Genomic DNA, 12,972 nt, shown 5'->3' with positions numbered 1-12,972 from the left:
AAATCCAGCCTCTCCCCTGCAGACTGTCCCTTGCAGTAAAGTTTTGTCCTGCTCCCTCAGAACCCCAGAGAGTCTTCTTGGAAGAATGAGCAGGATCACTGCTGGGATGCCCAGGGAAAGGGTTGTGCCTGTGCATGGAGGCAGTCCAAATCACAGAGTCAGAAGATGGTCTGGGTTGGAATGGACCTTAAATATCATCTAGTTCCAAGCCCCTGCCATGGACGACGACACCTCCTATTAGACCAGGTTGCTCAAGGCCCCATCCAACCTGGCTTTCAACACTTGGAGGTTTGGAAGCCTCCACAGCATCTCTGGGGCAACCTGTTCCAGTGCCTCACCCCCCTCAGGGGGAAGAATTTCTTCCTGATGACTAGTCTAACTCCAGCTTCTTCCAGTTTGAAGCCATCCCCCCTCATCCTGTCACAAATGCTCCCACAATTGCAAGCAAAACACACAAAAAAAGGCATTTCCCAAATGGATTTTTAATTAGGAAAACCTCTGGGAAAATGTTGCAGCTTTCAGTGGTATGTTACATGATGCAAAGGGAGGTTTGGGCAAAAACAAGTCTGAAATGGACAAGAGTTAAAAATAAAGCCTGTCTGGCTGCCAGGTTTTACCAGATGGAGTTTTTCTGAGCTGTCAACCAGAGCAGGCCAGCATCTGGTGTCTTCCCTGGCCACCCTGTCCTTGTGACACTAACAGCACTTAGCTTGGTGCTGCCTTAGAGAGGAGGTTAAGCACCAGAGAGTCTGTGAATCCTTGTTTCTCTCCCTCTGCTCACACCCTCCTGAGCCATTTGGTGTTTAAATCGGCACGCTCCCTCGGAAATAACAGGGGCTGCGAGTTCAGGGATTAACAATCACTGGCAGCCACGCTGTATAATGTTGCATTCTTGTGCCCTGTGAGCTCTCAACTTGATGAACACTTGAAAAGAATGTTAATTGAAAACCTTGCAGTGGAGGCTGCGAGGAGGCAGCCTGCTTCTGACTGATAGCCCAATCGGAAGCCAGATGCCATTAAAGTGTTTGTCTCCCTTATCAGCAAGGTGGCTCTGGTGGTGGCTGCCTGAGCCCTGCATGCTGCCATGTCTCATACGCTCAGAGAATCACTAAGGATGGAAAAGACCTCCAAGATCATCAAATCCAACCGTTAAGCCAGCACTGTCAGGTCGCCATTAAACCATGTCCCTGAACACCACATCTCCATGGCTTTGAAACCCTTCTAGGGATGGGGACTCCACCACTGCCCCTGGGCAGTCTGATCCAAGCCTTGACAGCCCTTTTGGGGAAGAAATTGTTCCTCATGTCCAACCTAGACCTCCCCTGAGGTAATTTGAAGCTGTTTCTTTCCCTCCTGTCACTTGTTCTTTAGGAGAAGAGCCTGATCCAAACCTGGCTCCAGCCTCTTTTCAGGGAGTTGTAGAGAGCCAGCAGGTTTCCCCTGAGCCTTCTTTTCTCCAGGCTCAAGAAACCCAGTTCCCTCATCCACTCCTCACAAGACTTATGCTCTAGACTCATGTGGCTTTGCTCTCCTCAGGCCCATATTCTATTATCGTGGCAACGAGATGATGGCAGTGAGAGTCGGCATGTACAAGGCTCACTACTGGACCTGGAGCAACTCCTGGGAGGAGTACAGCAAGGTAACAGGACCTCAGCCTGCCCCCTGCTCCTGTTCATTCTCCTGGGGAAGAATAACCCTTTGAAGGAGAGCTTGACATTGGGGAATGTCACTGTGCCCTCCTAAGCCTGCCTTTTAGTTACTGCTGCTTCAGAGCTCCCAGGTCTGCTGCAAAATGTGAGGGAAGGGGTGGCACAGCATCCCTCTGCTGGAGGCTAAGCTAAAAAAGGGACATTTAGACTAAATAAAAGGAAGAAATGTTTTCCAGAGAGGTGGTGGAGACCCTGTCCCAGGTTGCCCAAAGAGGTGGTAGATACCTCATTTCTGGAACCATTCCCCGGTCAGGTTGGTTGGGGCTCTGAGCAACCTGCTGTGGTTGCAGATGCCCTGTTGTGACTGTAGGGGGGTTGACTAGATGACCTTTAAAGGTCCCTTCCAACCCCCTTCTGGAGACAAGCAGAGGACAATGAGCAAAGTTCCAGATGTTGTGATGGGTTCTCCCTTTAATCAGCACTTAATACCTTTCAATATTAAGCATATTTCCGTGCTGAGCTTTCATGTGTACCCCTCCAAAGCTTGGAATCTGGTGTCAAATGGATCATGGAGCTCACCATTTCTGGTAGAAAACCAAAACAAAATAGTGCCCTGAATGATTTCAGTGGAATAGGGATGGGTTTGTTGTTCTCTTGTGGCTTCTTTTTTCCTTGAAAGGGAAAAGGAAAGCCATAGGAACTTCACAGTGGATAGAACAGTTGTTGGGAGCAGCAGAGTGTGTGTGTTTCATCTGCTCTCAGCTCCTCTGTGAGGCTGTATTGCACTATAAGATATTTTTCCAATGGTGTCCAGCAATAGGACAAAGAGCAGTGGGCACAAACTGGAACCCAGGAGGTTCCACCTGAACAGGAGGAGAAACTTCTTTGCTGGAGCCCTGGAGCAGGCTGCCCACAGAGGCTGTGGAATCTCCGCTGGAGAGATTTCAAAGCCACCTGGTTATTGTGCTCCTGGGCAACCTGTGGGTAACCCTGCTAAAGCAGAGGAGGCTGGACTGGGTGATCTCTAGCAGTCCCTTCCATCCCCCACCCTGCTGGGGTTCTGTATTTTACATTCTGCTTGCCCAATAGGCACAGCTTTTGTGATTTCCTGGCTGATCTTCTCCCAACTGGATGTTAAGCACTGTTATTTTTCTTCTTTTGTGTCTTTCTTGCCTCAGACTTGGGGACTAGACTCTGGGGCCTTGCTGGAATGGCAGGTTCACACCTGTGCCTTGCTGATGATACCTTCAGACAGGAGCTAAATGCATTATGGCACAGCTCTCAGCAGTGGTGACAGCAGGCTGGCATCGGGGAGGGATTGCTTGTATGAGGCTATTTTTTATTATGCCTTTGTTGTTGTTGTTGTTGTTCTTTAACTTATGGTGGGTCCTCAAGGCATCACAGGTGCAGAAGTAAGTGCTGGTGACATTTGTGGATATAAAAGTACATCAGTTTCTTTCACTGGGATGTCCTGGGGGGGTGAAAAGGAAACGTCAGCTCCGAGGGAGTCATTTGCATTCAGGGCTGTGCATGTGTGCAGTCGTCTTTTGAAGTCTGGAACGCTCCAGGAGGCAAAGTTTCTGTTGTGCACCGAGGAAGAAGGAAAGTTAGCTCTGGGAGTGCACTCCCTGTCTCAGTGCTCCTTCTGCACAGCTAAGAGGGGACATTGTATTTGTCGAGGTTAGTATGGGTGTGAAATATCTGTCATGCAGAATGCACTGGGTTGGACTGGAGCTCTAGACATCAACTGGTCTAACCCACCTGCAGTTAAGCAGGGACCCCTCCAACTAGATCAGGTTGCTCAGAGTCCCAGCAGTCAAGCCTGACCTTGAATGCCTCCAGGGATGGAGCCTGCACCACCTCCCTGGGCAACCTGTTCTAGTGTTCTGCCACCCTCACAGTAAAGCTCTTCTTCCTAATGTCCAATCTAAATCTACCCTTCTCTAGTTTAAAGCCATTGCCCCTTGTCCTGTTGCTACATGCCCTTGTAAACAGTCCCTCACTAGCTTTCTCTTAGGTCCTTTTCAAGTACTGGAAGGCTGCTCTGAGGTCTCCACAGAGCCTTGTTTCCTCCAGGCTGCAGCCCCAGCTCTCTCAGCCTGAGAGGTGCCCATAGATAGAGTCAGACTATCACTGAAAGACCTCCAAGATCATGGACTCCAACCATTAACCCAGCACTGCCAGGTCACCACTAAAAACCATGTCCCTCAGCACCACATCTACATGGGCTTTGAAGCCTCTCCAGGAGGGGGGACTCCACCACTGCCCTGGGCTTGCAGGGAAGGAGATTTTCCCCGTGTGAGCGACTCGTGGTGCATGTGGCATGGACACACACACATGGGCTTCCAGGAACATGCTCAGCAGCCTGTGCATGGAGGACCCTGCCACACCATTGTCCCACAAGCAGAGACACACACTTGAATACCTAGCTGGGTAATAAATGAACATCACCATTGATCTAAAGTTACTTGTACCTGTCTGAGTGGGTGTGTAGCAGCGATAATGGGCACCAGATACTCGTTGCAAAGGCTCTCCCTCTGTGAGCCAGGGCAGGGGTGCAATTAAGGCATATTTATTTCTCTCTGTGTCTTTAAGGACTGTCTGATAAAAGTCAGCAATTCCACTGCACATCAGAGGGGTGATTAAAAATTCACTGGCTTTCCTGCCACACACATCCCATCTGGCTGATGTGGGTAAAACTGGAGTGCCTTAGTGGACACAGCAGCCATTAACAGCACGCCAAGGAAGCTGAGGCTGAGGCTTGTTCCAATTCTCCTCATGTCTTCAAGCCTTTAATGACAAGCCTGGCTAGTTTTAAACAAGAAATAAATCAATGCAGGACAGTTCCACTGCTCTGTGAGGCTTGGTTTAGGAGTTCTGGAATCTCAGCTGGTGATACAGTCACCTCTTTCAGAGGCTGGTGTTCTCAGCTGTGTTGATATTGGAATCCAAAGGGCCAATTTGTTTGCTAATTTAATTTGAAAAATGAAGGAGACACAGGTCTGTGGTATTAGGAATGATGACTGCTGCTGGCAGGTTTGCTGTTCAATAACTTTGATTTGCCATCCTGCTAAAACTTCAGCTGATAGGGCCTTGTTAATTGTATGACCTGTAGCACGATTGGACTCGATCTTAAAGATCACAGAATCTCAGCATGGTGAGGGGTGGAAGGGACCTCTGGAGATCATGATGTCCAATCCTTCTGCTAAAGCAGGGTCACCCACAGCAGGTTGCCCAGGATCACAATGTCCAGGTGGGTTTGGAATCTCTCCAGAGGAGGAGACTCCATAACCTCTCTGGGCAGCTTGCTCCAGGGCTCCAGTACCCTCACACCAAAGAAGCTTGTGCTCCTGTTCAGCTGGAGCCTCTTGGGTTCCAGTTTGTGCCTGGTGCTCCTTGTTCTGTCACTGGGCACCACTGAGAAGCGTCTGGCTCCATCCTCCTGCTGCCAACCCTTTATCTCTTGCTGAGCACTAAGCAGATCCCCTCTCAGGCTGCTCTTCTGCAGGCTAAACAGCCCCAGGTCACTCAGCCTTTCCCTCCTCACAGAGATGCTCCAGGCCCCTCAACACCTTTGTAGCCTCCCCTGGACTCTTTTTAGTAGTTCCCTGTCCCTCTTGAACTGGAGAGCCCAGAACTGGATTGAGTACTGCAGATATGACTTCCCTGGGGCAGAGCAGAGAGGGAGGAGACCCTCTACAACTTAGGTCTTTCCTGACCTAAATTATTCTCTGGGTCCTTACCTCATTATGAATCAAATCTGCTGATTTATTAAACCTTCAGATTTAAAACTGTCTCTCTTTGGAGGTCCAAACACAGCCCTGGGATGAAGAAATGTCTCTGGTTGGCATGTCACCCATTTGAAAGAGGTCTGAACTTGGCTTGGTGTGCCAAAAGAGCTGGCTGCAGATTTGCAAGAGGTTTGTTTTCTGGGCAGCTGAGTGTGATTTTGACAGATCTGTGGCATAGTTTAGCCAAACCTCCTCCTGCTTCCAGAATTCCCTCATTAATTAGCAGCATGGGAAATCATTGATACAGAAAACTTGCTCTGCTTTTAATCCATGCTTTGCATTTTTTGTTTGACTTTTAGATGAGATTATTGCACTAAAGCAGCCAGACCTGTGTTTTCATGCTGATACTGGAAAAAGTGAGACTGATGCATGTCCTGGCTTTGTTTAGGGTGAGAATCTGGAGTACTGCATCCAGCTCTGGAGCCCTCCATGCAGGAAGGACAGAGACCTGATGGAGCCAGTCCAGAGGAGGGCTATGAAAATAATCAGGGGGTTGGAACACCTCTGCTACAATGACAGGCTGAGGGAGCTGGGGCTGTTCAGCCTGGAGAAGAGAAGGGGCTGGGGAGACCACCTGGTGGCCCTGCCCATACCTGAAGGGGGCTACAAAAGGGATGGAGAGGGACTGTTCACAAAGGCCTGCAGTGATAGGATGAGAGGCCATGCCTTCAAACAAGGGAAGAGCAGATTTAGATTGGATGTCAGGAACAAGTTCTTTAGCATAAGGGTGGTGCAAAACTGGAAGGAGTTGCCCAGGGAGGTGGCTGGGGCCTCATTGCTGGAGATATTGAAGGTGAGGCTCAACAGGGCTTTTGGCAGCCTAATCTAGTTGAGGGTGCCCCTGCTAACTGCAGAGGGGGTTGGACTAAATGACCTTTGGAGAATGTGGGCAATTTTGGGCCTCTAACCTGCAAAGTTCTGCCTTTGAATGTGGTCTAAGTTCATTAAGTAATAAACTGTGTACAGATAAATAAAAATGTACCTGAGAGAAGCAGCTTCCAGAAAGCAAAGCCTGGGAAAGCAGAGCAGGGATCTGAATGCTCCTCTCCATATGGCACTTGGAATATTTACACTGGAAAGATCCCACACAGGCAGCACACAGGTTTACAGTCATCTTAGGCTCCCAGGACATTAGCATGCCCTTACTGGCTTGCAGCCCCCACCTTATGGCCTGGGATTAGAATGTGCCATCTTTCACAGAGATGAAGTGTGCTGTTCTCTTCTTCCTGCCTTTTTTTTCTATTCCAGGTTCTTTGTTTTTTTAACCCCCAAGCAATTTTTTTTTCTAGTCTGACTCCTCCAATAAACTCCTGTAATGCTGGAGGATACCTTGGTGCTGTCTTTTTCTGCTGGCTTGACTTGATTACTGAGGTAACTCACGTTCTTGAAGGGTTAGTCTCTTGGAAACATAAGGAGAAGGCTCACTGAAGTGGCAGGAAGCTTTCTGTGGGACATTTTTCCTCCAGATTGCTTCTTTGGGTCTGTTTGTCTGGCTCCCATCTCCTTTCACACAGGTGGCTCATGTTTAGGTAGTTTGGCATTCAAGAGAATCATAGAATGGTTTGGGTCATCTAGTCCAACCCCCTCTGCAGTCAGCAGGGACACCCTCAGCTGGATCAGGTTGCCAAGAGCCCTGTTGAGCCTCACCTGGAATATCTCCAGGGAAGGGGCCTCAACTACCTTCATGGGCAACCTGTTGCAGTGTTCTACTACTCTTGTTCCTAACATCCAGTCTAAATCTACTCTTCTCTGGAGGTGCTCCATGGGACAAAGGTAGGTGAAAGGAAACCTGGCCTGCAGAAAAGGACTTTTTTAAATGCTAAAAGATTTGAAAACAGTTTGGTGGAGGGAGAGAAATCTCCACCCTGCACCAGACCTGAGCCCCTGTTGCTCTGGGACTGGTGTGTGTCAGCACAGAAGCTCTTCCATCATCACTCATCACCCTTCCTCTGGTGTGAAAATCAGCAGTGATGAAAACAGCCACATGTGTGGTGGAGCACAGATAAGAACTGGGGAGCTGCCCTGTATAGCATAAAACATGCAGGACTTCTGCTGGAAGTCTCTTGTAAAATGCTGTTCTTGTTGCTCTCACCATACTTTCAGCCTGTAAGCTGTGTCTTTATGTTGCCAGATTTGACCTGATTTTAACCAAAGTGGAGCTGGTTGCACAGTGCATGGCAAACAGCTCAGGTAAATTCCATGTTTCTGCTGTATTCCTACTGGTGCCCACAGCCACAGTGCTGGGTGTGCTGCTTCTCCTTCCTCAAGTATAAACCCCTGGAGTCTGCAGTGTTAGGAGTTGTTTTGACCATTGGATTTTGTCCACATTTCATCTTCCTTGTTCAGAAGGGGAGAACTGAAAAGGGGGGGAAATGGCTGCTCTCTAAGGATTTACCTGAGTAGCCAGCAGGACATAGAAGCACAGAACTGTTTAGGCTGGAAAAGACCGACTCATCCAACTGTTAACCCTGCACTGCCAGGTCCCCTCTAAACCATGTCTCTCAGCACCACTTCTACATGGCTTTGGCACCCCTCTGGGGATGGCACCTCCACCACTGCCCTGGGTAGCCTAGGCCAGGCCTTGACAACCCTCAAGGGGAGGAAATTGTTCCTCATGTTCTCCTGAGACAACTTGAGGCCATTTCCTCTTGTCTTATAGCTTGTTCCTTGGGAGAAAAGACTGACATCCATCTGGCATCAGCCTCTGTTCAGGGAGTTGTAGAGAGCCAGAAGGTGTCCCCCCATCAGCCTCCTTTACTCCAGGCTGAGCACCCCCAGTTCCCTCAGCTGCTTCTCACAACACTTGTGCTCTGGACCTGTCACCAGCTTCCTTGCCCTTCTCTGGACCTGCTCCAGCACCTCGGTGTCTTTCTTTGGAGTGAGGGGCCCAGAGCCATACCCAGTATTAGAGGTGTGGCTTCTCCAGTGCCTGGTACAGGGGAATGATCCCTGCCCTGGTCCTGCTGGTCACACTATTGCTGATCCAGGCCAGGATGCTGGTGGTCTTCTGGTCCACCTGGACACATGCTGACTGTTGATGGACATCCCCAGGCCCTTTTCCAGCAGGTGGTTTCCAGCCACTCTGCCTCGAGCCTGCAGCATTCACAGGGTTGTTGTGACCCAAGTTCAGGACCCTGTACTTGGCCTTGATCCTTCAGGAGTTGCCTTATGTAATGGTTTGTAGAGGAGGCAGGAGTATGAGCTAGCAGGAGAAATTAAATTCCTTTCTCTTTGCCTGCCACAGAGAATAATTCTTGTGCCCTCTGAGAGCAGTGAGGCAAGAAGGGGAAAAAATAATTAGGAGGAAAATGTGGAATGCACCCTTTGGTTGGAGAGTGGCTGATAACATCAACCTTGCTGCTGTCAGCTGAGTATCCTGTTAGTGGTCTTCAGTGGTTTTCCATGAGAGCTCCTGTGTCTTTAAATGATTGCTGTGGGTGCCTGCCAGCAGCCCCTATTGTTTTAGTGTGAAATGCCAAAGGGGTTATTCCTGTCTGATTGCCCTTCTCCTCCACAGGAGGAGATCGATAAAGCCTTTGCTGTGAAGGGGGGATGTGAAGTCAAGTAGAACCTTGCAAATAATGGCATTTGATTGTGGTCCTCTGAGCATATGAGGTAGCCATTGATCGCTTCTGCTTGAGAGCTGCTGGAGGCTGGCTGATCTGCCCATCTTCTGGGGGCTCTTCCAGACAGTTAACACATTAGAAGCAATTTTTGTTCAAGGAGGTTGAAGCTTGGAAAGTCACACTTTCAGGTGTCTGTCCATTCAGAGGAAGGCCATGAAGGTGATCCAAGGAGTGGAGGTCCTCTGCTCTGAGGACAGGCTGAGAGAGTTTGGGCTTGCTCACTCTGGAGAAGGCTCCAGGGGCAGACCTTAGAGCAGCCTTCCAGTGTATCTGAAAGGGCCTCCAGGAGAGCTGGAGAAGCATTCATTACAAAGGCATGGAGTAACAGGGTGAGGGGTGAAGAACTGAAAGAAGCTGTATTTAGATTAGACATTAGGAAGAAATTCTTCCCCATGAGGGTGGTGAGGCACTGGAACAGGTTGCCCCAGAGAAGCTGTGGAGGCTCCAAGCCTGGAAGTATTCAAAGGCAGGTTGGATGGGACCTTGAGCAACCTGGTCTAGCAGAAGGTGTTGCTGTCTGTGGCAGCGGGCTTGGGACTACAAGATATTTAAGGTCACTTCCAACCCAAACCAGTCTGGGATTCCATGATTCTCTGACTCGGAGCTTCAGTTTGGGAAGCCTTGGCCAGGAGATGAGGAACGGCCACTTACTGGTGCTGTGGCAAACAGCAAGGAGCAACATTCCTGCCTTTACCCAACTGCTGTTCTTTTTCTCCTTCCAACATCAATCCAGTTTTGCTTCTCTGGCTTTTGTGTGGTGGAAGGAGGAGACAGAGCCCAGAGTTGCTGCACCGCTACCAAAATCTGCAGGCACTCGCTCAGGGCGGAAGGAAGGCTCTGGGCTGGCGCCAGGGTGACGAATTGCCAGAGGGCTCACGTTAACACAAGTGGTGATTCCATCACTTGGCACAGAGCCCAAGCTGACAACCAACTGTATTTGTCTCATGTCTCTATTGACAGAGCATCTGTGGTCCATTTGCTCTGGAAATTAAAGCATAAGCTGTGCAACCAACAACCACCAGCTCTTCAGAAGGGAAAAACAATCCAGGTTACACGCTTGCTGGGGAGCAGGGCAGAAAGATGTGCTTGCTTGAAGGGTTTCCTCAATGGGGTTATGAAGGGGAAAAAAACAAGGATTGCTGGAAAGAAAAACAGAGGATGACTGTATCCTGGACTGTATCAGAAGATGCATGGGTCAAGAGAGATGAGACACACACACCACACACCCCCCGGAGTACTGCGTCCAGCTCTGGAGCCCTCAACACAAGAAGGATATGGATCTCTGGGAGAGGGTCCAAAGGAAGGCCACCAGTATGATCAGAGGGCTAGAGCCACCTCTTCTATGAGGACATGCTGGGGGAATTGGGTCTGTTCAGCCTGGAGAAGAGAAGGGTGTGTGGAGACCTTATAGCAGCTTTCCATACCTGAAGGGGGCACCAGGAGAGCTGGAGAGGGACTTCTTACAAGGATATGTGGTGACAGGACAAGGAGCAATGGTTTTAACCTAGAGCAGGGTAGATTCAGATGGGGCATTAGGAGGAAGCTCTTTACTATGAGAATAGTGAGGCACTGGAATGGGTTGCCCAAAGAAGCTGGGGGCACCTCAACCCTAGAAGCGCTTAAGACCAAGATGAGGCTTTGAGCAACCTGGTCTGGTGAGAGGTGTCTCTGCCCATGGCAGGGGGGTTGAACTAGATCTGTAAAGCTTCTTTCCAACTCAAGCCATCCTATGATTCTAGGAATGTCTCATGCAGCAGCCAGGTCTGTGCAGTGTTGCAAACACTGAGCCGGTGCAAGAGGCTGGGTGCAGGAGCTGAGCTATTTCTGGTTGCCATCTGATGTTCTTTGGTGGGCTCCATTAGAAGGGACAGAGCTGACTTTCATGCTTCTATAACTGAGGGGAAAAGCTCCAAGAATTTGCTTAAACACAGGGAGTGACCTTTCTACTTTGATCAGGGTTGCTTTTAAACATGCAAATCCCCTCAGATAGCAGCACAGGGTCAAACATTCTGCACGTGCTTTAACGGGCTATTGATCCCCTGAGTATTGTTATTAGCAGTGTGACAAGTAAATAGCTTAAAGGAAATAATGGCAGTTGAAGTGGTAGTTGATTTGGGGTTTGTTGTCCTGGCAGAGCAGGCAGAACTACCTCTTTCCTCTTGCCTGCCTGCAGTGCTGGGTCCAGCTCTGTAGTCCACAGCACAGGAGAGACATGGACCTGTTGGAGCAGAGCCAGAGGGAGGCCACGGCAATGATCCAAGGGCTGGAACCTCTCTGCTGTGAGGACAGGATGAGAGAGATTGGGTGGTTCAGGCTGGGGAAGAGATGGCTGCAGGGAGACCTCCTTGTGGCCTTTCAGTACTTGCAGGGGGTGATGAGAAAGCTGGGGACAAGCTTTTGAGCAGGGCCTGTTGTGACAGGACAAGGGCTAATGGTTTGAACTGAGAGAGGGAGATTTAGACTGAGTAGAAGGAAGAAATGTTTTCCACTGAGAGTAGTGAGACCTTGGCCCAGGTTGCCCAGAGAGGTGGTAGATGCCCCAACACTGGAACCATTGCAGGTCAGGTTGGTTGGGGTTCTAAACAATCTGCTCTAGTTGCAGATGTCCCTGCTGGCTGCAATGGGGTTGGACTGGATGACCTTGAAAGGTCCCTTCCCACCCAAACCCTTCTGTGATTTTGCTCAGTGGTGTCCAATTACAGAGCAAGGGGCAATGGGTACAGAGCACAGGAGATTTCACTTGAGCTTAAGAGGAAGCTTCTTTGTTGTAAGGGTACCAGAGCCCTGGAGCAAGCTGCCCAGAGAGGTTGTGGAGTCTTTTCTCTGGAGACTTTCAAAACCCACCTGTGTAAGCTGATGTAGCAAGGGAGCTGGACTGGATGGTCTCCAGAGGCCCTTTCCAACTCCTACTATTCTGTGATAGCACAGCTTTTATTTTGGGGTGAAGTTGCCATCTTGTTGGCAATGCCAAAGAGCTGAAGCTGGTTCCTGGCAACAGAACTGGGGAAAGCTCCACTACAGCCCCCAGAATGATGTGGCTTTTGCTCCAGCTGAGAACCTGGCACATCTGCATTTAGAATCCCAGAACTGGTTTAGTTGGAAGAGACCTTTCAGATCATCAGGTAATTAATTTACTAAAGCCTGAAGTGTTCATGGGGTGTGTGGAACATGTACTCAACTCAGGCCTTTGCAAGAAAAAAGAAGTAGTTGTGTTTAATGAAGAGCAAGAAGGGGTCCAAAATGGTGACATGATTTAAGATGATTCTGCTTGGGTAGCAGAACTGGAGGGCAGCTTCTGCTCTCCTATCCCTGACCTACCCAAGGAGCTCTGGCACATTCATCTGCCCCAGCTCCAGTATTGCATGTGACAAAATTTTCCCCCTTTCTGAGCCACCAGAGGCATCATCCAGATGCTCCAACCTGTATGGATTGTCTTCTCCTTAATACCTCTCAATTCTCAAGCAGATTTAATCAATGCTGGTTTTGCTCCAGCAAAGCAAAGCAAGCCAGACTTGGAGATTCCAGAGTTTGAGTTCCCTGGCATAGCTGATCTTAGTTTTTGGGGTTGTGTTTTTTTTCATCCTGAGAAGTGAAAATGGTTTGAACTTCCAGAGCAGAATGAGGCAGAGGCGTGGAGGATAAGTTCAATAGAGAGAGTGATTGGCCATTGGAATGGGCTGCCTGGGGAGGTGGTGGCACCCCATCACTGGAGGTGTTTAGGAGGAGACTAGATGGGATGCTTGGTGCCATGGTTTAGTTGATTAGATGGTGTTGGACACAATGATCTTCCAACCTGGTCCATCCCATTCCATCCCATTCCTTCTGGCAAAGGGATAGAAATCTCCTCAAGCTGTGTCTGTCATCTGATGCAGGACAATGCCTCAATCAAGGGGTTGAGGGTGGGGA

The 12,972-nt window shown here is 49.4% G+C and overlaps 1 protein-coding gene across 3 annotated transcripts in view; it reads left to right on the top strand.

The window, feature by feature from the left end:
- The window catches only part of GALNS (galactosamine (N-acetyl)-6-sulfatase), a 65,892-nt gene that overhangs the window by 32,054 nt on the left and 20,866 nt on the right, over window positions 1-12,972 (top strand). For all 3 annotated transcript variants that reach the window (XM_054170033.1, XM_054170034.1, XM_054170035.1), the window contains one exon: window positions 1,537-1,639. In XM_054170033.1, coding sequence (XP_054026008.1) covers window positions 1,537-1,639 — 103 coding nt within the window. The remainder of the gene's footprint in view (window positions 1-1,536; window positions 1,640-12,972) is intronic.

Source organism: Dryobates pubescens, chromosome 19, assembly GCF_014839835.1.
Source record: "Dryobates pubescens isolate bDryPub1 chromosome 19, bDryPub1.pri, whole genome shotgun sequence".
Classification (NCBI taxonomy): Eukaryota; Metazoa; Chordata; class Aves; order Piciformes; family Picidae; genus Dryobates; species Dryobates pubescens.
Note: the sequence above shows the minus strand (reverse complement) of the source record. Positions and strands in the feature narration are given on the sequence as shown.